We start from the raw sequence: 26,263 nt of genomic DNA, 5'->3' as shown, positions 1-26,263 counted from the left end.
CTTGTTCAAAAAAAAAACGTAGAAATACCATTTGCAGTTTCTTTATAGAAATAATGATACAAAATTCTAATTATTATATCATCAATGATGTTTACCGAAGTTTGTATTTATTATTTGACGAGCTCGTTATATCTCGAACAAGTCCATTTTAGAATATTGAAAAAGTCAACGAAACAAAACTAGTTGTTACTAAAACGTACATTGAACAAAACGAATCTAAAATACTTTGTTTTTCATGACTGTACATTAATTTTGAACAGTTTGTTGTGATTAAAGGTGGTTCGTGATACTGCTAAAGCTTTGTTATTTTGTTGAAATATATGTGACATATATTTTCTGAGAAAAAGTGTTGTGTGTGACATATATTTTCTGTCATTAATATATACTGATGCTGGTTTACATTGTTGTACATAGTTGTAATAAGTATTTATTCAATAAATATGTTAAAGATAGTGAATGCTTTCAGTGAAAAGTATTAAGGAAAATACAATCACAAATTCGATAAAGCAATATAAAACCATGAAGGAATAACTCTATCATATATTGCATAATTATTAAAAATCTAGATATATTTTCTAAATTATCTACATATATATTTACCACCTATCATATTTATTCTTCAAGTTTTCTTAATAATATGTATTTTTCTTATATTCAATTTAAAAAATGATAGAATGGTATAAAATATAGTAGTTATCACGGAAATATCTTGAAATACATATTTTTTCACAATAAATTTAGAATTTACCAGCAACAATGTATATAATATAACAACAAGATGCAACAAAAGTTGCATCTTGATAAGAAATGCGATGCAATATTTTTGTTTAAAAGATACAAGTCTCAGAAATATATGTGTGAATAATGGTTTCAAAAATACTATTATTCGTCGTGAAGTTCAGAAATTCATGCCCCTGCTTCAAAGTGAAATACCAGTTTTTGGAATAAAAAAGGAATATTCACTGTACGTACATGTGTATTTCAAGTACCTACGATTTAATTAATATTTTTACAATTTTAACCTTTTGGGGAAAACTAATCAACAGAGTGTCCTCTTAAACAGCTCAAAAATATTGCAGAAACTAGTAAAATATAAATTATTGTAAAATTCATTCAATATATTAGAATTACCTCTGGCTATTATTGGCCAACACCAACTTCATCAAATCAAAGCCACCGTTCAGGAAAAATTTCTACTTCTCAACAAACAGGCTGCTATTAGCAACACATATTACTTACCAAGTCTTCACACCGTTAACCTGGCTACTCGTTGTACCTGCTAATCAATGTATATTTCGCCGCAGAAGACTGTGGGCATTTCGTTTACTCTTCATTCTACAGATATGTCCAAACCATTGTAATCTGCGTCTCTTAACTTGTTCCTTAACTGTGGCTGATTCTCGCATATTAAAAAATCGCTTATACATATATAATACGATCTCGGACATATTCCTGTAAAATTCTCCTTAAGCATTACATTTGAATTACTTCAAGCTTACAGATGCCAGACTGTAACAGTGTCCAAGTCTTGGAATCATTTAGAAGATAAGCGCTTGAAAGGGATGGATGTTAGTATTGATTCTAATATTTCCTCTTCTTTTCACGCATCATACTAGAGACGCAGAAGCTCCTACAGCTTGTGTAACTGGGATTATTTCTTCATTAGTAAATGCCACTTTCTTCTCCTGTATAACTGATCCTAATCGATTTATCCTGAAGTATACATCAGCAAATTTATCATCAGTTATCAATACTTTAAACATTTATTCATTTATTCTTAACCCATGTGCCTTTGCAGTGCTAGCAAAAGCGTGAATAATGCTTGCAATCGCAGCTGGCATGGTGAATCAGTGAACATCAGATTCGTCAAGAATTTTGTAACATCATATTAAATACCATGTCACTAGACAATAATCGCATTGTTGCATCGACAATTATTTTAAAACACAGCGCAGAGACACTATTTTCTTTTCAAACAAAGAATAAGGTTGTAAATGAATTCAACAAATCATTTCGCATTCGTTCACTACTAATGAAACTATCTTGTTATATGTTTGAGGAGTATTACTAATTTTTAAGGGAATGCGTTCAAATGTTATATTAAATAGATCCAAAGATGATTTTAAAAATTTTTGTTATAAAATATCAACCGTGAAAAAGGTAATTTAACACTCTTCCATAATCATTGATGCAATGCTTGGTGAGACAAGTGTATTAACGTTCAGAAAGTTTTTGTTTGATAATAAAATGTAGTTTTAATCTATATCAAAATAAATTTAAGGCTATTTGAGTTTTACCTGATTTTTATCAATTTCTCCACTTTGCAACTCAGCTTCTCCTTGCTCCTGGAATGTAATAATAATCAAGGCAACGAATATGTTGACGAAGAAGAACGGAAACACGACGAAATACACGATGTAGAAGATGGACATTTCTATTCTAAAGTTTTGGATGGGTCCTTGATCGCTGTATGTTGCAGCCATGGAGTTTTGCAACACCCTGTGAACAGATATTTTTTATTACTTATAGGAAAATCGATTATTTTTGGTTGAGGGATTTACGTGGGCCATCCTTCACCCGTTTGAACAGCGAACAGTGTTAGCATAGCCATAGCGACGTCATCATAATGAAACCTCTGCCTTTGCCATATCCTGTATTCTACTCTAGGTACATCACTATCATCGTCGTAGACGAAATACTGACCCCTATAAATTTATGTTAAAGCAGAAAGGGTGAAGAGTTAAATAGTATAAATTATACTTACTGACACGTGGCTTCAGTGATTTTACTGCCATCGGTACAATGAAAAAATTTCCCGTTGAACAGCTGTACCGCAATGACGGCGAAAATAAATTGAAATAAGATATACACTATGAGAATATTAATCACATTTTTTAAAGAGTTCACTAAACAATCAAAGACGGCTTTCAGTTTAGGCACGCGTTTGATGGTTTTCAGCGGTCGCAGGACTCGCAGGACTCGTAAAGACTTGATGGTCGACAGATTGGCACCAGCTGCTCCGCCACCACCCCTAAAACATTTAAATTTACTAATAATTTCTTGATTTGGCAGCATTACTCGTACATGAAGTCGAATCCCATGGAGACCAGAGCACACACGACGACTACGGCGTCCATGATGTTCCAGAATTCTCGAAGGTAGGAACCTGGATGGAGGATCACTCCTAGATCGATTACTTTGAGGAACATCTCGACTGCGAATACACCGGTGAAGGCGTAATCGAATTTGTCTAATATGTTGTTTCGGAACGATTGTTCATTGACGGGGTCTTCAGCGGCTAATGCTGCGGAGCTCATACAGATCACGACCATGATAAAGAAATCGAAGTATCGTAGATTCACTACCCAGTGAGCACCTCGACGTATACTAAAACAAGGAAATGAATATTTGCATGAGATATATTTTAATATTGCTGTAATTTTTGGCTATTAATTCCTAATGTTTTTCAAAAGTGTACTATTGTTCTCTTGAAAAATATATTTCTCATAAAACAGCTATTTTTAAGTGCCTGTTTTGCTTTATTTGTTTAAATGGTAAAAATGTAAAATATATAATATCGCTTTCTGAAGTTTGTTGAGTTTTTGTTATTTTAATGGTAAACTAACTGTCCTGAGATGCTTTTTCCAAAAGAAATCAGTACATTCTAGAGTTTCATGTACAGGAAAAATCTTCTCTTGACCCAGTATCCGCCTTTTGTCCAAAAATGTATATCTGGTAGAGATGCGAGTACTAGTTAGAGAGAACAGAAAAACAAGAAAAAAGAGGCAAGAAACTGATGATCTTATAGGCAAAAACATAGTTAATAAGAAAATTAAAAGCCTTGGGCGAGAAATACAAAAGTCTATGAACTACTATCTGCAAGATCTATGAGATTTCTTACCCTGGAGAACAACGGATAATAGATAAAAGACAGGGGGAGAAGGAGATATTAAATAAAAATTAAGAGAGATAATAATAAATAGGCTGCTAAAATATACAAAAAAAGAGATTACTCAGTAAATATCTGAATCAAGCTAATTTCAGTTCCCTGATTCTCATAAAATTGATAAAACATTATGAAACGTAGTGTTATACGTACGGATTTGTTGATGATAGTATAAACATGCTAGAGTATGGCAGCATAGGTTTAGGTCCCACTATTTCCTCCTCCTCCTCTGGCGGTTTCTCTTCTTTCTTCTTCCTTCTGCTACTGGGAGGACTCGGTGAACTCACTTCAACCCTAGGGTTGCTTCCTTCCATCTGTAGTGCTTCCATTTCTTTCTCCAATTCTAACGCTTGTTTTTCCTGAAGAAAAGCTCGGTTAATTAGTGAGCGATGATGGCTTATATTCATATTTCTAGACTGGTGAAATTTTACCTTGTTTTCTTCGGCTTGTTCTTCCTCGGCCGCAGTAAGTTCTTGTGCGTTGGCCAAATTGTCAACGGCGATAGCCAAGAACACGTTCAAGAGGGTATAGTTACCGAACAACATGAGTATGATGAAGTAAAGCGAATATACCATGCCTCCACTGTTCGGACCACCCAATGCGTTGATACCGTTATACATAACTTCGTTCCAGTCTTCACCGGTTAGTATCTGAAACAGGTTGTTAGTAACTATGTATTTATATTGATATTTAATATTAACCCTTACTTGAAACACAGTAAGGAGAGCAATGGGAAACGTGTTGAAGTTAGCTGGAGGCGTGCCCCCATCAAAATTGAACTGGCCACCAAACAACTGCATACCAAGTAGCGCAAATATAAGAATAAACAAGAATAGAAGGAACAGCAGAGATATAATGGACCTCATTGAGTTGAGTAACGATATCACCAGATTTCTCAAGGAGGACCAATATTTGGTAACCTATAAATGAGCCATTATATTTTAAGCATTTTTTAAAATTGCTTATAATACCTTAAAAATTCGAAGGAGCCTTAAGGCTCTTAAGACTGATAATCCGAACGATCCTCCTTTCACCGCACTCCATATAACCTCGAATATAGAGCCAGAGATGACCACGCAATCGAATCGATTGAAGGCTGACTCAAAATAAATCCTCGGTCCCAGAGCGTACATTTTTATAAACATCTCAGACATAAAGAGCCCCAAGAATACGTATTCGGCATAATCTGAAACCCAATAATGAATTAGAACGTCTGTTGTCCATATAGGAAGCATACTTACATAAGAAATCATCAAGCCACTGGGGTTGTCCGTGATATTCGACGGCTACGCAGAAGGTGTTGAAGAAAACCAGCATAATAACAGTCCAATAGAACCACTGACTCTTCACTATGTGTCGGATGGTGAAGCGAAACCGTTTCTCCGCCCTCCAGAACCTAGCGCAGCCACCTTGACCTTTCGTTCTGGATTTCATGTATCCGGATCGGCCAAAGCCTGCTAATAAAACTTGGATTTCAACATTACGTGATATTCTATTGTGACGATTGATCGGTACGTTTTTAGTGTTTGGTAAAATTTTGAAAAATAAACCGATAGTGGTTAGATAATGATTTCTCATCAAAAAATTATTGAAAAATATCTACCTACCATTCTAAGAGAAAATAATGGTCAGGAAAAATTCAAGTTGAAAACGTTTAACGATCTTTCTAAACTAGAACTAAACGAAAGTTTTACTGGTCTATTGAAAATTGTTATATAACTAGTTTATTGTAAAATATATTCATCCTTGTAAATTTCAGAGAGCGTAGTTCTTAAATATGAGGTCTGGTATTTAGTCTGAAGTCTTTTTTAATAGATAATATATTGATGATTATTCTAACACCTGCATTTGTACCTGGGATTTAACAACTATGTTTAAATTTTTTTAAAATAACCCAAGATTTAGATGAATATACATAAAATACAAATAACAAACAAATTATGTTAAAGGCATGAAAATAACTTTGAATTGTATTATGTGTCAACCAAGTGACATGACTTGGAAGTATAATAAGTATAAAGTTGCTATTTAATATTGAAGAAAATGTTTAGTGATTTCTCTTGACTTTAATTACAGTTTTTCCCTTAAATACTTTCTTCTAAATATTAAAATTATTTTAAGTAAGAAAATAATTTTTATATAGACTTGTGATTAATAGTTAAAAAACCGGTTTCAATAACCGTGTAGAAACAAAAATACACACTATCATTACGACACTGATGTCAATATAAATCAGAATTAAGCTGACAGCAGTTTTTTGTTCACTTGTGTCAACAGTCACTGATTCTATTCACTATAATCATTAATTTATAGCAGATGTCGGGGAGATGGTTTAATTCTCAACCTATATACTGTTGTTGGTACTGTAAGACTTTGAATAGCATTTATCAGAACGATTGAGAAGTGTAACCGTATTGGCCTCAAAAAATCTCCCGTCTTTCAGATTACTTTCTATGATTTTGATCTATGACTTTTTCGAGTAGCTGACTGTATCTTTCCTAACAGAAGCCTGGAAGGAATACGTTGTTCAACTATGCATTAATTTCCGCATCTTAATTGATCTTAACATCTTGATTTCTAATACGATCTTGGGGGGATATACTTAGATTCCATGACCATTTTCGTTAAACATCGCATTTGAAGACCTCAAGTTTCCATATATCACACTACAACAGTGTTCAACATTCAGCTTATTACTTCAGCCATAGAAGCCCCTTTTTTCCCCTGTATTACTTATATCAAGCACTTAAACCACTGCATTTACTCTAACTGAATACCGTTAAGATATTTAATAGCAGACGATCTGTCAGTAGCCATTATTTTGACCTTTTTTACATATGGCACTGAAGTGAGAGCCAATTGGTGAATGCTTAAAGCCTCAATATCACTATAGTCTCTATAATATTATTATCAGTAAGAGCATAAGATAGGCTAAGAAGATAGTTGCATATTATTGAAAGCCATGTCTCTTTTTAAATACTCATCATACAATTGCATCTACTAACATGTTAACGACATCGACAATGATGTCAAATCCAGACTATGACCCAAATTTCAAATGAATTTGATAAATTTCGCAGTCATTTAAGCGTTTAATAACTAAGAGAACCTGCCCTTCACGATACACTCTCATTCTTCGATAATTTTAACAATTTTTACTATCTCCTACTTTCAATATTGGAACAATTCTGTTGCCTTTTTCCATTCCGATGATACTATCTCTGACAACCAAATTTGCATAAGGAGAATCTGAAGGCCTTGATATAATGTTTATGAAGCGCTCTTGATCATTTTTGCTGTAAGTAGGCCAACAGTTATTTTTTAACAGCCACTGCTTTTCTTTTTGGTACGGCTTCTAGCTTTAATAAAGTTCTCGTTGATAGATAAATAATATAGAACACATATTTATGGAATATTTTTTTGTTATTGGTATATTGGGTCATAGAAAATAGTAGATAATTAATAAATAAAGAGTAACTAAAGTAACTAAATTGTAAGCATATAAACATATTTACATACAAATTTGTTAGCTTTGTTCATTGAGACGATATATCCTGAAATAATATTTCATTTGTGCACTGCTCAGCTATTACAGCTTTAAGATTATTTAGAACAAATGTTAAAGTTTAAGTAGAATTGGTTGGTTTTCTCATAAGTTTGGTATTTTTTGTATTTTCTACACATATTACATATAAATACACTTCGCGTAAAAAATAAAAACATTTAAAAATTAATCTAATTATCACCAGTTTGTTGTCGTTTCAAGGGCATGTATTAAATTTACTTACTAACATAAATAATCTGAGTGACTGTGTTATTGAATATTGTGTTATTGGTAGTAATAGAGACTAATTCAGAGACTCGTACTTCTGAAATATCTACATTTAAAGCAAAGGTTCTTTTAATAATAGTTATACTATCTAGTGTTATTATTAACCAGATCGTCAAATACAACAGTTGATCAGCTCACTACTAAAAAATATGTGGCAATTGTTTTATTAAATCAGCAAAATATTTACTAGAAACACTTACTTTCAATCTTATTGAAATATATAGACTATTTCATATAACGAAGTTATACGTACATTATATCAAGGGCTTCAGATTCTCCTTATGCAAATTTGGTTGTCAGAGAGAGTATCATCGGAATAGAAAAAGGCGACAGAATTGCTCCAATATTGAAAATAGGAGATAGTAAAAATTGTTAAACGAAGTTAGAATTTTAACAAAAATTAGAATTTAATAAAAGGAGCTACACAATAATTAGTTCCATTTCAGAAAATGTTCGAAAATATTTTCTATAAATGTCTTGTTTATAAATGTAATCAAAAAACTTTGGGACTTAAATACCATACCTAATACAGCATTTTCCTAATACAGTATTGATAGAGAATATGAGATTATGATAAAATATGTGATAATGATGAGTGAATGAGAGGTAATCAAATGGAAGCAAGCTCCTTAACTGTTTTAAACTCATCAACAAGGAATACTGAATAAAATATAGACTCGAAGATATTTAATAAGTGATTTTGCTTTTTGCCACAAGGATGTGTATAGTTTACAATCTATTCTATGCTAGAATCGTCTAAGAAATCTATGGAGAGTTCGAATAGCGTCTACATTAAAGAAAGACACTCTATTACTAATATGTTTTTCAAGTATAGAGAGTAAATAAATGAGAACCAAACTATAACTTAAAAAGAGTTAATCAAAAATGAAACAGAATAAGACATTTCACTGAAAATACATTGAAAATTTCTTCGTCCTATGAGTTTTTGTATTTGTATTTAAATTTCCACAAACACTGTTTTTTATTTGTGTTGGTTATAATGCAATCATTTCTAATAAGATAATTACTTCTATTTCCTTCAAGGATGCCAAGTGTACTGATTTTAAAGGATAAATATATGTTATATTAAAATAATTTACGTTTGATTGAAATGTAATGCTTAAGGTCCCATATCGTTATATTAAACGATGAATTAACAAAAATGGGCGCCATTGTAGCTGTTAAAGTCGTTCACCTTGAATATTCTAAGAGTGATATTGACGAATGTGTATAACAATGAAATAAAAAACAAACATGTTGAAATAAATTATAATTGAAATATTTCTGTTTAATGCAAGAATATCTATAAAACATTATTAAATAGTTGAAAGCCCTAGTCTTTCAATTACCCCATGTATTAACAGTATATAATTGTATTAACAGTAAACATAGTGCTAGACAATTGTAGACTCTAGAATATCCAAAGTATGTATGTGTATTAGTATATGTAAATGTATATATATTTAAAAGTAAACTGACTATATTCTGAATATATATTCAAGCAAAATTATCCACCATTACTATTAATTTTTTATTATTATTTAATTAATATATTGTTACTAGTCGTTTCCGTCTAACCCACAATTTGTCTTTATACTAACTTAAATCTAGGTATATAACTAGGAGAACCCATCGGCCCTATCTCAGTCTTTGTTGAAATAATGTTTATACATGTCACTGCTGAATTTTTTAATATATGCACCTCACTACACAACACTACACAAGATCAGATGATTTGATTCTTTTGAGTCTGTGTCCTGATCTGGTGGTATCCAATAGTACTATTTCAGTATTCCATGCCCCCTTGCAATTCTCTTAATTTCTTGACTGACTGTGGATATCTGAAGGTCTCGATGTAGATAATCAGTCCTATATTATTTGAGTGCAACCACAATACCTCTCAGGACTTTGTTCTGAAAAATTTGTATTTTATTTATGTTACTCTTTGCAGAACATCCCCATAATTGAAATCCGTATGTCCATATATGTTTCAATATTTGCTTATATAATAGCAATTTATTATGTACTGATAATTGCGATTTTCTTCCAATTAGCCAGTACATTTTCCTATATTTAAATTCCAGTTCTTTTCTTTTCTTCTTTATATGTTCCTTCCAGCAAAGTTTTGCATCGAGATTCATTCCGAGATATTTAGCGTTGTTGCTATATGGAATGATAGTATTATTTAATGTTATGGGTACTTGTACGGTCTGTTTATAGGTGAACTGCACATGTACAGATTTACTTTCATTAATTCTTATTTTCTAAGCTTGTGTCCAATTATTTGTATTGTCATTTGCCTGTTGTAATTTTCGTGAGGCTTCTTCACTATTGTCTCCGACAGATATAATAGCAGTATAATCAGCAAATGTAGCCATCGTAATATTTTCAGTTTGTGGTATATCACAAGTGTAGAGTAGATAAAGCATTGGTCCCAGTACACTTCCTTGTAGTTCCTTCCTTCCTGCTTTAGATTCTTTTATTGTAGAGTAAGCTTCTTTTTCACTCTAAACATTCTGGTTGTAATGTATAATTTTAATAGTTCTGTGTGTTGTTTTGGTTGCATTTTCTGTAGTTTATGAATAAGGCCTTCATGCCAACCTTATCGAAAGCTTGTGCTACATCTAAAAATATATCGGAGCATACTTTTTACTTTCGTAGGCTTTTTCAATAACATCTGTTATTTTGTGGACCTGGTCAATTGTTAAGTGCTTGTTAATAAACGCAAACTGGTGTGTTGGTGTTAGGTTTTTTCTCTCTACGATCGGTTTTATTCTTTTCAACAGAAGTTTTTCAAAAACCTTAAATATTATTGGTAGCAGCGATATAGGTCTATAGGCTTTTACTTCATTTGCTGACTTCCCAGGTTTTGGGATCATTATAATTTCCGCCATCTTCCAAATATCTGGGACATGTTTTAATGTATATACTGTATTGATCAAATTTGTGAGTTTTATAATTCCCTTTTTTGGTAGTTTTTGTAGTAATTCTCCTGTTATTAAATCGTAACCTGGTGATTTCCTGGGGTTAATGTCAATTTTAATAACTTTGGTTAACAATTAGTGACAGGCAATTGATTGATTGATACAGCAATCGTCGTTATTGTAAAACGTAAGCAAATATCAAGCATAGTCAAAACGTTTCTGCAATAATTTATTGATTAATAAAACAAATGTTCATTTCAATAGAAAAAATCTCCAAAGTTTACCAAATTGTATTCAATAATGCCAATTCGAGCTTAAGAGATACGGCATGGTAGTTAAAAAAATCATCTAATTTTATTTTAGAGGGTATTTTTAGAGATCAGTCGCCAATTTCTGGGCGGACTTAAGATTTAAGATAGAGCCTTAAATAACCCCTTTTTTAATTACCCTTGGCATTTTTTAACATATCGTATTATAACATTATTATTATATAGTAGACTATTATCTATTAAAAATAACTGCATTTGATCCAATACGTTCCTCAATCTTTTTCTGATCAGAAAATAAATGTATAAACCCAAAAAGCAATCTACTAACTCACGAATGCAAACCAAAAGAAAAACAATAGAAAGCACTCAGTTCGATAAAAAAAGAAACATATCATGGATACAATTTCTTCTTTATTCATCATCGTGCGGCAAAACAAATGATAACAACAAATAGTCGAAGAACGTAGAAGAAAATAATAAACGAACCCAAAATATAATGTCAAGAAAAAACTAATTCAATATAATTTTACATATTCTTTTCCAATCGGCTGCGTACCTTTAAGCTTTTTGTTAGATTCTGTAAGAAACACTGGGAATTAAAAATCAATGTCAGTAAATGAGATAAAAGGGGTTGATGTAGAAGGATCATGAGGGAGTTCTATTAGTGTGTTTGAGCTATATGAACTGTAACTAAATTATAAGGTTTTTAACAATAGCTGGTCGATGTTGAAATGAATTGAATTAGTTTTGTGTGAAGTATGTATGGAATATTCGACTGGTACAATTTTCAAAAACCCAAGCTGAATTTGAATAACTGCTTGTTCTTGGCTGATATGCCTTTTCGAATTTCGAGACCAGTCATTTAAAAGTCCCCATATAAAGGGCTTGCCATAAAATAGAAATAATTCGTGCAACTCTTGCATTGATCAAGAGTTATTTTATTATTAAAAAATGCTATTAGGGTGTGTTGATTCATCGCGTAACTTGCCATGACGATTTGGAATATGTGACAGAATAATAACCCACAAATTCCTGCAACCTCGACCTGCTCTGGTTAAAAAACCTTGTATGTTTAAAGAGATATCGCACAATCCTCGTATAAAACAATTAAAAAGTATCAGCACATTCTGATAATATTTAGTAAAATATTGAACACTATGTCATATAGTCAAATACAAAACACTAGTTTGTTAAGTCATGTATAAATATGCGTACTTCTTACAGATCCTTCTACATTATTTTATTCATATGATAAAAACATATAACATTATTAAAATATTCATGCAATACGAACTAATTCGATATATATAATATATATGACAAATCCGTTAAAAATCCCAGTTAAATCAATAGTTATATATGTATATATATAACATAAATTGTTTAATATAAATATCAATTTATTTGTTGAAACAGTTCAATTTTAAACAAAATAACAGGTATTTGTACCTTTACTTGAGACTTAAAAAAAATTAAATATAGACGTACATTTATAATCCTTTTTTTGATAATTACAATGTGTCTATATAAATGCATACCTCTAATTCGGCGCCATTTCTTGGATTCGGATTAATCTACAAAATGAGCAAATTATTCAGCGAAATTACTGTCGACTGCTGAAACCATATCTTTTCGAAAGAAAATTTAGAGTCTCACATGAAGGGGCATTCTCAACACTTAAACCTATTTCGGCTGGAATTCCGCAAGGTAGTGTCTTGGAACCATTTCTGTAACAGCTCTAAACTACTGATATCCCAACAACAAAAGAAACATTACAGTACTTGGGACATTTGCTAAAAAAAATTTCTTCGATGATGTTTTGTTTGAAGTTTTTCAATTATTTCTGATATATCCTCATAAAAATAGACCCAGAGATGAAATTATCTAGGAAATATTTGCCGCCAGAAACCCATGATACCATTAAATGTGTGACAATTATTCCTATGTTGTTAAAACCATGTTAATAAATCATCATATTTGTGGCTTTGGACCTAAGAACTCTTTTAGAATTCGAACAAATTTTTAAAAAATTAAAACTAAAATTAAATAGGTATAAATATTGCTTTTGGAAGAAAATGAGATGGATTTTACGAGAAGTAAAAATATTATTAAACATGCCAAATAAATTATATTTTATTGAATACTTTATTAAATTAATTTTTATTTGCCTATACAGTGGGTGAGAAATAAACTCCTAGTAAAATATTGGAATTGTTACAAGAAATATTTTGAGGAAAAAACTACTAGAATCGTTATTTCAAGGAAATAATGACAATGCTTAACTGTTGTTAATATCGAAAATATAATTGCTGTGGAGAAAATTGAAGAAGAAAACTCATGACAAAGTTGAAACTGAAGATTGCACGTTGATATAATCTGTGTCATCTAACTCAGGCTACCACATGTACATCCACATAGAAATCTACTGTTGATATTGTGCGAGGAATGGTAACATGCGATCTAGGATACAAAAAGCTAGTGTGGCTATGTCTCTCCCTTATTGTCTATTTCTCATCACTTCAACATATTCGAAACAAGCAAGATTGTGGCTCTTAATCTAATTATCCTGCCTATATTGTGATCTAACAAACGTACAATTAGTATCACAAATAAACAATGGAGTTTTGATTGAGCATTTGAGAAACAATTTGAATGAAACAATAAATAGAAATGTAAGAAAGTACATTCCTTCAAATATTATTGTTTCTTGCCTGTGTCCATATGTTATTAGTTCCTATTTCAAGTTTAAACTTGCTTTTTCAAGGGCGAATTCAAACATTGAAAATAAAAAATCCTTTACTAGGATAACATCCTTGTATACAAGGGTGCATTGGTAATGGGAATACTGAAGGATTTGGATTACAATTTGTACAGCTCGGCCTTCTATTGTCCCAATTTTGAAAAATTGATGAGATTTGGTTACCATATCGAAGATCGTAGTTTATTATTTTCGTCTTCCAGACTTTAATTCCCAGAAAGGAATTTTGATGTTGGAGAAACGATAGTCCCAGTATTGAAGTCAAGAAAAATAAAGTTTTACTTAAAAATCTCAGTTTTTCAAAATCACTGTTAGAGTGAGATATTCACCTTGCCCTACTACAACTAATATATAACTTATAAGCTTGTAATATAATTTGTCTTCCCTGGCTTGAACATCCCCTGGATTTAAAATCGAAGAACATATTTAATTCGAATATTTTTTACAGTATTTTGAACATATTTATCTAACGAATGGATTGGTTATTCACTAAAATCCTATATCGTCTTTAAGTATAATCATCTGAAAATTTGTCAAATTGGCGAACTTTCCGAAGCGGTAGCTACTCCAAAATATTGCATTTGGAAGAAAAATGCGAAGGTTAATACGAAAAATATTAAGCTTTACTAACTTTACTGTCTTCTTTAATCCTATTATTATTTTTTAATAATTTAATAATGTTTTCTAAGGGAACCATTTTTTGTCAGTGAAACTGTGATTGAAAAGTTTTAGTAATGGAAATATATAATTTATATCATAGACAGGATTATTTTAAGTCGATGTGTCATATATTTATATAATATGTTTAAAAATATAATATGGTAAAAGAAGGAATGAAAGATACTATGTTAGATCCTAACCTAAAACAGTATTAAAAGATTCTGTATCTATCTATAGATAATTATATCTGATAACTAGATAAAGAAGATAATGAACATCGTTATTTGCTACGTTATTTAGTTTATCTGGAATTTCGAACAAGAAAACAATAAAATGTATCTTTTTCTTCTTACCATCATCAGCAACGTCCTCCTCTTCCTGCTCCTCTTCCGTATCTGTGCTTTTACTCTTTCCTATTTTCTTTAGTTTTTTCTTTTTAGCGGCACGTCTTCTGGCCTCCATTATGTGCATTTTTTCTTCTTCTGTTGTCCGCTCTTCAGCCAATATAACTTCCTCTGCAAATATAAGTTTTAATAAATGATAGTGTAACATAATAGCTAATCTATTATTTTTATATCTATTGTATTTAATAAAATAAAATTAGCCAAAGCTAAATTAGCTACAGAGATTTTTAACTGATTTTCTGTAGATTGCAGACGATTGAAACGAACTTATATTTATGTAAGAATACCCAACATGCCACGAAGGCTCTAATATATGTTAACCGACCTTTCTCAATATAACAGGCCAATAGAAAAGTTCTCGGACTACCATAATAAAACGCATATTTTTGGCAAAATTAGTTTTTTTCATTCAACATAATTCCCTTCAAGGGTGATAAACTGATTATAGAAATCCTCCAAATTTTCGATAGAATTTTTGTAGTACGATTTGTTCTTTGCTTCAGAATAGGCTTCAGTTTCGGCGATTACCTCTTCATTCGACGAACATTTTTTCCCAGCCAGCATTCTTATGAGATCTGAGAACAGCAAATAGTCGCTGGGAGCCAGATCTGAAGAGTACTGCGTATGAGGAAGGAATTCGAAGCCCAATTCATGGATTTTTTCCATCGTTTTTACTGACTTGTGGCACGGTGTCATTGTCTTGGTGAAGCAGCACTTTCTTTTTCTTCAAATGCGGCCGTTTTCGGCGGTTTCGTCCATCAAATGGTCCAATAACGCTATGTAATAATAGCTGTTAATGGTCCTTCCTCTTTCAAGGTAGTCAATGAACATTATTCCATGCGCATTCCACAATACAGACGCCATAACCCTACTAACCGAATGTTGTGTTTCCCAAGATTTGGAGCGGGTTCATCGTGTGCATCCACTCGGATGACTCTCGATTGGAAATCGGAGTGAAATGATGGAGCCATGTTTCATCCATTATCACATATCGACGCGACAACTCGGGTTTATCTTCAAACTCGTCGTTGTTTTTGGTCAAAAGTGAGCTCGCGCGGCTCCTACTTTGCACAAAGCTTTCTCATACCCAAATATTCGTTAATGATATGATGTACATCTTCAGTTGATATCTTTAGAGTGTCTTCTATTTCATTCAATTTCAATTTACGGTCATTCAAATTCATTTTGCGGATTTTTTAAAATGTTTTCGTCGGTAACAACCTCTTTTGGGTGTTCACTGCGTTCACCGGCTGCGGTGCTCATTTCACCACGTCTAAACTTAGCATACCAATCCTTGATGGTTGATTTTCCTAGGGTGGTGTCCCTTCAAAAAGCTATATTTTATCAACACGCGGAATTCCTTTTTATACATTTTTTTCACAATAACAAAAGTTGCTTCACTCAAAATCTAATAGTTCACAAACTAATAATCCGACAGCTGTCAAATTTATACACGCATCCTTTGGCTAGCTAAAAAACATATGGATTTAATTCTAGTAGCGCCATCTATGTGTCAGACCGGGAACTTTTCAATTGACCTGTTAATTAATAAAAATAATTATTGTAGACAATACATATTGTCCTCTCTATAATATGGTCTTTGTTTAAAATCAGGCCCAATTAATTTCTAACTAAAGGTATATAAATTACCAGCACTTACCAGCTTTACAGATCCATTGTACGTAGCCGTTTAACTCGCGCTCTAGCTGAGCTGCTCTTCTTAGCTTTAAAAATTCTTGTCTGTTCTCTACTTTTTCTCTTTCTTTAGCGAACTCTCTAGGGGAAGCAGGAAAGCAATAATGAGCACTAAATTTTGAACATACTGCATCTATTTTACTTATGTAACTAATTCTAAAAGTAACGGCAATTTTACTATTTAGCTTAGTACGTAATTTCGATCTAGAGGTTTTGATACTCGAGTATTCCTTGATTCCTTGATTTATGAGGAGGGGCGAAACAGGTATGGGTAGCATTGTGCAGGATACAGTAAAACTCATAGAGGTCCAAGGATTCGGCTATTTTCGTCACTATTCGTATATTGGTCGACGCAATATACTCGCGGAAAGTCGAAATGCTAAAAGTTGATGTTGTTAAAGTTACGAAAGATTACTTGCTTTATAGATGTATTTTATTTTAGAAAATTTATTTATTTAAAAAGACTTTCTGTAATGAACTATTTTAAATTTTATATAATTAACTATTTTTATATTTTGTTTTGGAAAAAGTAATAATAGAATAGATACGTTTTTTGCTATTTATTACAATAAACAGTTCTTGCCTTTAGATGTGGCAACACTACAGAGTCTTGCAAGCTAAGCATTCCTCCAAAGAAATAGCGATAAACAGTATTGCTCCAATTTAATGTTGGCCATTTATTTGTTACGCTTTAATAGTTAAGCGTTTGATATGCCTCTTTTAAAATTATTTTTTGACGTTCCTTTTTTACTTAAAAGGCCTTCCACCTTTTAATTTAACACTTTTAACACACAAACTAACACAGCGTTTTAACAGGGTTACAAATATGGAGAGTCAAAGGTAAGTTTGATTTCAGTGGTTACAAATAGGATAAATTAATTAAATGATTTAAATTTTGCAGTGAAAGTAAGTTAATATGTCAAGTTTGATATAATACATACTTAGCAGCAAGCGAAAGAAACAGAAATATGCGAAAATTTCACCATGAGCTTGCTGCACAACTAAAGTCGATGACAAAAAGGATCATCTGCCCTTTCTGTGTCCTCAGCTTAATGATTTTAGTATACATACATACTGAATTTCGGCAGCATCATTGTCGGGTCTATAATATAGTCTTTGAAAATTGGAAGTCACATGACGATAAAGAAAAAAAATTATTGCTTAAAGACTTCTTCAGAGGACAAGAAGTTTCAAGAAGTCAAGAAGCTTAGTATACAACTGTATAAGGAGTAACTGTTAAGGTAGTAATTTCCATAAAAGTATCGCTGTGCTTATTACCTTACGAATGAATTTTAGGTAGGGTACGATAAGGCAAAAAGGTAGATATGGGCAAAAATATAATTTGAGTCTGTCTCTATAAGTATATATGTTTTTTTGTTAAGCATGCTATAAGACTCAATATTGAAGCAAGTACAAGTAGCCAATATGAATTCCAGAATAATAAACTACAATTGAATTTTGACAAGGTAATAGGGAATTATATATTTACTATATATTTTTTACTATATATTTATGTATGTATGGTATATATAGGTTGATATAAAACTTATGAACATAAACTTTTATTTTAAAAAATTATATATAGTATATTTTACGCCTTGAACACTAATACTATGCCGATATTACAGTTTTTTTATAAATAAGACACATCGTCCCAAGCAATACTGCACATTTCTATTTCTTCTAACAGTCGGAATGAGCGCGCCGGCGCAGTATAAACAATCTACTGGACCACGATGATTTTTAATATAACCTCAGCTGTGCTTGATTATATTCGCAGTGCAGTCATGAATGAGCACAACGCATAATTATAAAGTTAACCATTGAAGGCGTTCAGACATTTTCACTCATGTGAAAGCACAGTTTGGGAATGCTACACTGTCTCAGAATCGAGTGTATACGTGGGCCAGAGAACTAAGGGATGGAAAATAAAAAATAAAAATAAAAAATATATAAGCTTCCAAATCCGTAAAAAAAGTATGTAGAGCACGAAAGTGAGTATATTAAAACATATTAAATTTTTAGTTTGTGCATAAAAGTAATCAATAAATTTATTCTACAAAATTACTGTTTATATTTCATTCCTCCTCGTATAATGGTGATTTTACAGTGTCATTTTAGTCATATTGGGATATTTTCTTATTATTTGTTAAAATAATTTCAGCGATATCTATTGGTGAAAAAAGTATCAATGTCAACAGTTATTAAACAATCTAACCTTAATGTTCAATTAGATTGTTTCGACATATCGACTATAAAATAACAATTTTTTGAGTTATTCAGCATATATAAACTTTTGATGATACTGCTTCGTTATATCTCATTGGCGGTTTGTGTATCAATGATTTAAAATTGGCAATTTTTTATGTTATTGAGTGATATGACAGGCGATAGAAAATATTCAAAAGGATCAAATATTGTTAGCACACGAATAACAGATGAGAAATGAAAGTTTTTTATGGCTTATTGTGACTAGAAGTGAAAAGGGTATCTGCTATGTCAAAGGTTAATCCAGAAGAATCATCTATATCAACACCGAAGTGGAATATTCATGATGATAAAGTATTGTTGTGTATATGATGAGATCAACAAGGTGTAGTATAAACTCTTAAAATCGAATGAAACTATTACTGCGGATGTCTAGCCATGTTGATGCAAAAATATATTGCAAAAAGGACCAGGAATAGGAAGCAAATGGCGAATTCATTCTCTTGATTCTCTCGACCACACTTTACCAAAGTTGTAAATATGCACCCAGCGTATGCACCAGATATAGCGCCTTCTGATTACGCGTTCTTATAGACGCAGCATTATTTGTCAATTGAATAAATTGAACGACATATTGTAACGTATATATTGCATACACTTCTCTCAATAAATACCTTTTTAAAGTGAAAAAATGACTAGGTATTATTATATGTCAAAATCATCGTTTTATCGTTTTTTGATTCTCTTTGTAGTTTTCGATCATTCATACTTTGCAGTCATACTTTTACTTTACATTATATCTTATTATATCATTCATTGTTATATATTTTACAATATCTCGAAAAAATTAAACAAAAAATCAGAATCAGAATGACAAATGCAGAAATTGTTCTGTAAATCTAATTACGAATTTTTACTTTTATACAGGAGTAACCTTTTCAATGTCATAGATAAAAATACAGAATAAGCCAATATAAAACAATATTATATTCTATACGTTGCTAGCAGATAATTCTCACAAATTGATTGGATACTAAATCTCCTAGCTAATACTATATAACGAACAGCTTGAACCTGCATCAGTAATCCACTTTAGATAGTTCCCAAAGCTTTCAGTAAACTGTTTCTTTGAGCGGGTCTTATAAAATTTGGCCCGTCTCTCAACTCTTAATCGCTCGTTCGAAAACTCACTAAATATCAAAATAAAAATAAAAAATAAACCAAACATAATTCCTAAAAACAAATAATTATATAAAAAATATGTATGTCATGTGTGGCTTGTTTTGAGTGTAGTGGAACATATGACACAAAGTGCGAAAGCTTGATATACTTACCCACTAAGGACACCAAGAACTAAATTTAGCATAAAAAATGAACCAAGAACTATTAGAGGCACGAAGTACATCCAGTTGTAGTAACTTCCAACAGCGTCATTCATCTACAATTTAAAAAAAAATGTTTAGTATTTCTGTATTCAATGGTCTTTGATTTTTTTCATTTTTATATTTAATTATTACATTCGTGATATACGGGGTGAGGTATAACTATTTAGCATTAGTAACCAAAATTATAGTTTATCAGCTCTATCAACTATTAACTCTATCAACATCTTCTAAATCATTAAAGCGCGGTAACATTAAAATATATTATTGACGATCAGTGAGAATACATTCAGCATGGTAGCAGAAGCAGAATATGTCAGCAGAAGCTGAATATGTTCCTCTAATATTTGTTATACTTATCCAGTCGTTTCAAACAGGCCCTAAAATGATTTGTCAATTTCATTAGAGATCTGAGCCAATCTTTGACAAGAAGATAACGTCTCTATACTTTTCAACAGATACAGTAGTGATAAATGATTTTAAAAAGAAAAATTCGTTATAGTGCTTCAAACTTCCTGACCGATCTGATCTTTGCTGATTGAAGTGTTGATGCTTCTAATATTGTTCATAATATAGTTGGCATTGCATAAGCATTTGAATTGAGGATAAATAAGCAACAATTTAATGTATTAATTGTTAGTCTTAACGGGATCCAGTTAAATAAAGTACAACAGCAGATTCAAGTACTTAGGGTTAAAGCAGAAATAAAGAGAACGGCATCAACTGCTGACGTAATAAGTCGAATCGATCAAGCTGCTGATATTTTTCTTTTCTAATATTATGCCTGCGGAAGAGAGGAAATATTACAATCAAGACTAAAATCTGGCTCTTTCGAACGCTTATCTTGCCAATCATTTTATATGGCTCCGAGACAAATTAATCAATAAATTAAATTAAATAAATGATTTTAGCGAAATCGACCTTATGAATTGAGGATGTAAGGACCAGCTTCGAAAAATACATAGATCATGACTGTAAGGAGAAATAGGAAAAATATTATAAGAAGTGTGGCAAGATTTGACCGTGGCGGTGCCTGAGCATCAGGTATGGATAATATGATGTTATTTGATAAAAGCGTATTCATTTGCGATTGTTTAGCATAATTTAATAAATAGAGCCCACCTTAGAGATGTTAGTTTTAAGATATAGATCTTATACTCAATACTTTTCTACGGACTTTTTAATTATGTTCGTTTTATTATGTGGTCGTCACCACAAAATAGATTATTTATTCTATTATCTTAAATCCTCTAAGTAATTTTGTTTTTATTTTAATATTATATTTTATTTGTAGTATAATACAGCTAACAATGTTGTCTGAAATTGTTTTAAATAGATATTAGATCAATTATCTTGCAATATGTTTACATAATAAGTAAACTCCTGAAATTCGGCAGTAATGCTGAATCAATATTTGGTTGATGGGCAGGACATTTTTGCCATTATTGACAATAGATCGCAATTGTTCGATTATTATTTTAAATGGCGAAATCGTCAAATACTTTATTATAGAAGTCATTAAAAAAATATTAATGTCTCGTCCAAAAATGTATATGAAAGCCATTATAATCTGCATTTTCAAACCTTTTTAAGGCAATTCGATCTAAATTTGTTTTAATACTAAATTGGGCTTGAAGAAGAATCCACATAAGATTCGTATCTAATAACATTACCTTCTGAGTGAGTCAGTTTCTGTCATATAAATTGACAAAATGATAAATCTGTAACACATAATATATATTATAATAACACAAAAAATCGAAATTACATTTCCCTCAATCCAATATTCTCTAAAAATAACTCAGTACAATTGTAGAGATTGATAATTAAAAATTAATTTTACTAAGGGTATCATTTATTGCAATCTGGATTCAACAAAGTTGCTACAACATGATATTTAACTCACTAAAATAAACTAGTCAAAATAACACACAGACAGAAACTTCACAAATGAAATTCACAATGTATATATGTAAACGAAACCAAATCCAAGCTAAAATGTAAGTAGCATATGAAAACATAGCAAGATGAATTCAAAATCAAATTGGAAATCGAGTCAACGAAAATGTATTAGTTGTTTCATCGAAATTTCGACCTATACCTCAAAATTATTTAAGGTATGCAAACAGTACGGTAATTTAAAGGTTCCTAATAAAGTTCTAAGTTATTATGAATGCACCTTGATATGTTTGCGTATATGATTTTCTTTACAACCCAAATATTTACTTTTATATTATATTATTCCATTCCCTATTACTCTCCCTATTATTTTGATTTATCCATGTAAATCGTAAATTCACGTGTAAAATGAGGCCATGATAGCACGGTAAGAGTTTTACAGTAAAACTTAATCGACTGCAATTAATTTTGAGCGGAAAAATAGGATGTTGTAAAGCTTCGATAAGGAAATGAGCTGTATGAAATTCACGATTATTAGAATCAATATAATGTTGTGAAGGTAACGCTTAATGTATAGATTCTTCGAGCTACACTCGTAAATTTGATATTAATCTATCGAGTTTTAAAAATAATATTCAACTGTGGGGTACTATAAAGAATATCTAGAAAGAGACACTCTTGCAACCAATTTTCAATTGTTATTCCTCCACTATTATTGACCACATGTAATTATCATTAGAAAAAATTTAATAATAAATTTAAACAATTTTATAGTAAAAATCAGGAATAATTACCATGTATTTTGTGATCTATACAATGACAGAAACGGTTGCCAACAGTACTGTTTAATGACTCTTGAATAATATTTATAAAAGTAAGAAATATTTTTAAACTCTGTACAGTGATGTATACGAACTACACAGTATTAACAAACCTTATTACTTATATCAGACACACATATTATTTCTGTTATTTTATGGCGGTAAGATCGAAATATTTCAGTGTATCCTCAAGAATATTGCCATAACCTTATTTGTAGTTGAGATTATACTGGAAATGGGCTATTTACATGTAGGAATTGAAGACATCTGAATGTTTAACAATTAATATATAGGGTCGTTGTAATAAATAAATAATACGGGTTTTTTCATTAACTTCTCTGCAATAGTATGTGACATGTGCATGGGACGGCTCCACAAGTATTATATAGCATAGCTGAGCACTCAAGCTTTATTTTATCCAATTGAAAAGGCAAATCATTTGGAGAAACACCGGTGGTTCCAAGAAACATTACTATGTAGATAGCACTTTTCTATTTTCAGCACTGAAACTCCATTTCAAGCTTCAATGTTAACCGCTGAGATGCTTGCTTTCTTCATGCCTGTTGAATACACAAAAACCAGCCATGACAAAAATATAGTAAATAGAATCCTCTCATTCTCATCGTTTACCTTCGCACACTAGAAATGACATATTTTGGAATAATTATATAGGAGTATACATTGTATAGCTTTTCAAACAAGCTGATCAATCAAACTCCAATCTGATGGACAAAAATAAACTGTGGGGGGGTTCTATCAGGGACCAAATCTAACAAATATAACAAATCTGTATAGTCAATGTCGATACTTCCCTCATCTGTCAAGAGTGTGTCACAGCACTGGTTATTAAGAACTTGTTAACAGAGCACAGATTGTTCTTAGCTTGGAGGGGTGCATCCAGATGCAACACATTGATATGGTAATGAATTCTTTATGCGCCTCTAGACTGCTGGAAACATCTAGTATCCTACTCTTACACGCCTAATCTATGTTATTCCTTTAGAAAGGTTTGTAAATAATGTTTTTTTTATATTCTTCTTTCATATAATTTACACATTTATGTAATATAGTATTGTACATTCTTATTTTTATTTTTATAAATACTAATTCATAATTTTCACAAGGAATTAAATTCAAATTCATTAAAAAATTCAAAGAAAAATATTTTCATACAATATGGTCCTCCGAAATACGTATTGTCAAAACACACCCTACGTGCCTGATCCGGTCTTTAGTTATTGTCGAAAGCCATTTGACCTGTCTACTCATACGTGATCTTGTGTTTTAAATCTACCCAAATCATCTCTAAGTTCTATTCCATATACCATCGATATGATATCAACTACCTTCTATATGAGATTGCTGAGGCCATTTGAGTGATAATATTAACCGATAAAATTGTGTATAGACAAGTAACATGAATTTTCAATTAATGCTCCAGATATCATTACAATCACTAAAAGTAAGTGTATTAGTCACATTATCAGCGAAAGGGAACGAAATGGAAAAAGATCCATTACTTATTTTTTACTGGTAATATATTATATAGATTTCTTGCGCATCACTCTTAAATGAATTCTTCCATTCAATGGTTCTGTGATAGCAGTTTCTGAATATTTTAGGTAAAAACTAATTTTTAACCAAACCCGTAGCTCAAACTCCATTTAAGTGTTTAGCGTGCAGTTATTTTAAAACTAATGTCTACATTACCAACCCAGGGTCCATTGAAAAATAAACAGTGTTTGATGTATATTATTTACGACAATTTGAAATTATAAAGCACTTTTATATTATGTTGTGTTCTTTTGTAATACATTTGGTGACGCAAATATTGCTACCTTAAAATAAAAAACTCACCCAATATAAAATCGAAGTCCATCCTTCCATGGTTATACATTGGAATACCGTTAACATGGCGAACCCAATGTTATCGAACGATGTTATACCATTGTTCGGACCCTGCCACCTTTCCAAGCATACACTGTTACCATCTCTACACCAGTTGCTTCCCTGTGATTTGGCTTCGGTTTCATTGTCGGTATTACAGGGAACTTCTTCGTCGTTTTCTTTAACTATTTGGTCTACAAAAGAAATGAAATAGTTATCAGGATATAAATTAAACAGGAAATGATGGTTAGGATTACGATTATTATCTTACCTATATCGTACAAACTGTAACATGTTCTATGTAGCGCCCCAGAGTAAAATTCTAGCCCTATTATGGCAAATATAACGATGGCGAACAATACGAGTAAACCTATTTGGAGCAACGGCGCCATTGCTTTTATGATGGACTTCAAAACAACTTGCAAACCTAGAGACACAAAAAACGTATTAATTTAATCGAATTCGGTGGACACCACAATGATGGAAACTACGATTTTGTATTAATAACCGTTAAAATCGAGGTAGCCAGTGTCAACAGTCTTCAATAATAAACTGTTGATATGGCCAGCTAGGATTTTTTTAAATAATTCGTTTTATAAATAAAAGTACATTTCTTAACGCATTTATTTTGCACACACCTACCCTTTTATTCATTATAAAACTAATTTGAACACAAATTTAAACAAAAACGATTTAATCTAGTCTAGGATGATATTTCTCAACCTATTTGATATTGTTACTTTTGACTGGTTGTTAATACAAACGATTAAATTAAATTTATATTTCTAGTCATGCTTATTTACTATTTTATGTTCAGTACAGTGTTCAATGTATTGCTTTTAAATTAGTTTTAAATAGTGATATGGTATGTGTGGCTTCTGCAAAACGTTAAACAAAATTATGTAGTTTAGTGAATATTATTGATCATAAAACGGCAAAACAGTATATTAATTATTTGCATAATAATAATTTCGCAAGGATGTATCTTATTATTGAAATAGATTTAATATTATTGGCTAGAAAAACTATTTCTGATTATAGAATATTTCAATGTTATTGATAATTGATATTTAATAATATTTCTGTAATTTGAATAATATATTTGTTATATATATATTTATTTGTAATTTAAACAATGAAATACATTTAACATTTAGTATTTAGTTTAATTTCATATATAAATTTAGAAAAAAAGAGAATGTTGTATTGAATTGGCAATAAAGAATTCAGGCGTTTATACTCAGAACAGTTGACTTTAGGTTTAGATCGAAGCATTTTGTGTTTTAATTTGCTAGAGAGTCATAAAATGAACTCTATCTGTATTTAAACACTACGTAGTGGAGTATTATATACTGAGTAATATATGTATTCAAGTTTAATGTTTGTTTTCAACCAGCTAAAATATTAACTTAAAAGGTCTAATAAGGTAATGGTCACAATGTGTAAACTGGAATGGATCTTAACATAAATTGTTAATCGAGAGGGAATTGAGTTGGTCCATTAGAGTATAGAATCTTAAATTAATATCATCTTAACATAGGTCATATAGATCTAAATCTAGAACCGAAAACGTTTTAA

The 26,263-nt window shown here is 31.3% G+C and overlaps 1 protein-coding gene across 7 annotated transcripts in view; it reads right to left on the bottom strand.

Moving 5' to 3' along the window:
- LOC143195284 (voltage-dependent calcium channel type A subunit alpha-1) overlaps nucleotides 1-26,263 on the bottom strand; it is a 182,784-nt gene that overhangs the window by 52,952 nt on the left and 103,569 nt on the right. For all 7 annotated transcript variants that reach the window (XM_076402295.1, XM_076402290.1, XM_076402288.1 and 4 more), the window contains 14 exons: nucleotides 24,957-25,112; nucleotides 24,656-24,879; nucleotides 20,031-20,134; nucleotides 16,454-16,569; nucleotides 14,743-14,904; nucleotides 5,188-5,403; nucleotides 4,918-5,132; nucleotides 4,654-4,866; nucleotides 4,378-4,596; nucleotides 4,100-4,305; nucleotides 3,085-3,387; nucleotides 2,765-3,031; nucleotides 2,562-2,705; nucleotides 2,298-2,499 (listed from right to left, as the gene is read on the bottom strand). In XM_076402295.1, the coding sequence (XP_076258410.1) occupies nucleotides 2,298-2,499; nucleotides 2,562-2,705; nucleotides 2,765-3,031; nucleotides 3,085-3,387; nucleotides 4,100-4,305; nucleotides 4,378-4,596; nucleotides 4,654-4,866; nucleotides 4,918-5,132; nucleotides 5,188-5,403; nucleotides 14,743-14,904; nucleotides 16,454-16,569; nucleotides 20,031-20,134; nucleotides 24,656-24,879; nucleotides 24,957-25,112 (2,747 nt within the window). The remainder of the gene's footprint in view (nucleotides 1-2,297; nucleotides 2,500-2,561; nucleotides 2,706-2,764; nucleotides 3,032-3,084; nucleotides 3,388-4,099; nucleotides 4,306-4,377; nucleotides 4,597-4,653; nucleotides 4,867-4,917; nucleotides 5,133-5,187; nucleotides 5,404-14,742; nucleotides 14,905-16,453; nucleotides 16,570-20,030; nucleotides 20,135-24,655; nucleotides 24,880-24,956; nucleotides 25,113-26,263) is intronic.

Source organism: Rhynchophorus ferrugineus, unplaced genomic scaffold (assembly GCF_030347505.1).
Source record: "Rhynchophorus ferrugineus isolate W39M unplaced genomic scaffold, kcgeb_rfMv2 rfM4, whole genome shotgun sequence".
NCBI lineage: Eukaryota > Metazoa > Arthropoda > Insecta > Coleoptera > Curculionidae > Rhynchophorus > Rhynchophorus ferrugineus.
This window is presented reverse-complemented; position numbering and strand designations above follow the sequence as displayed.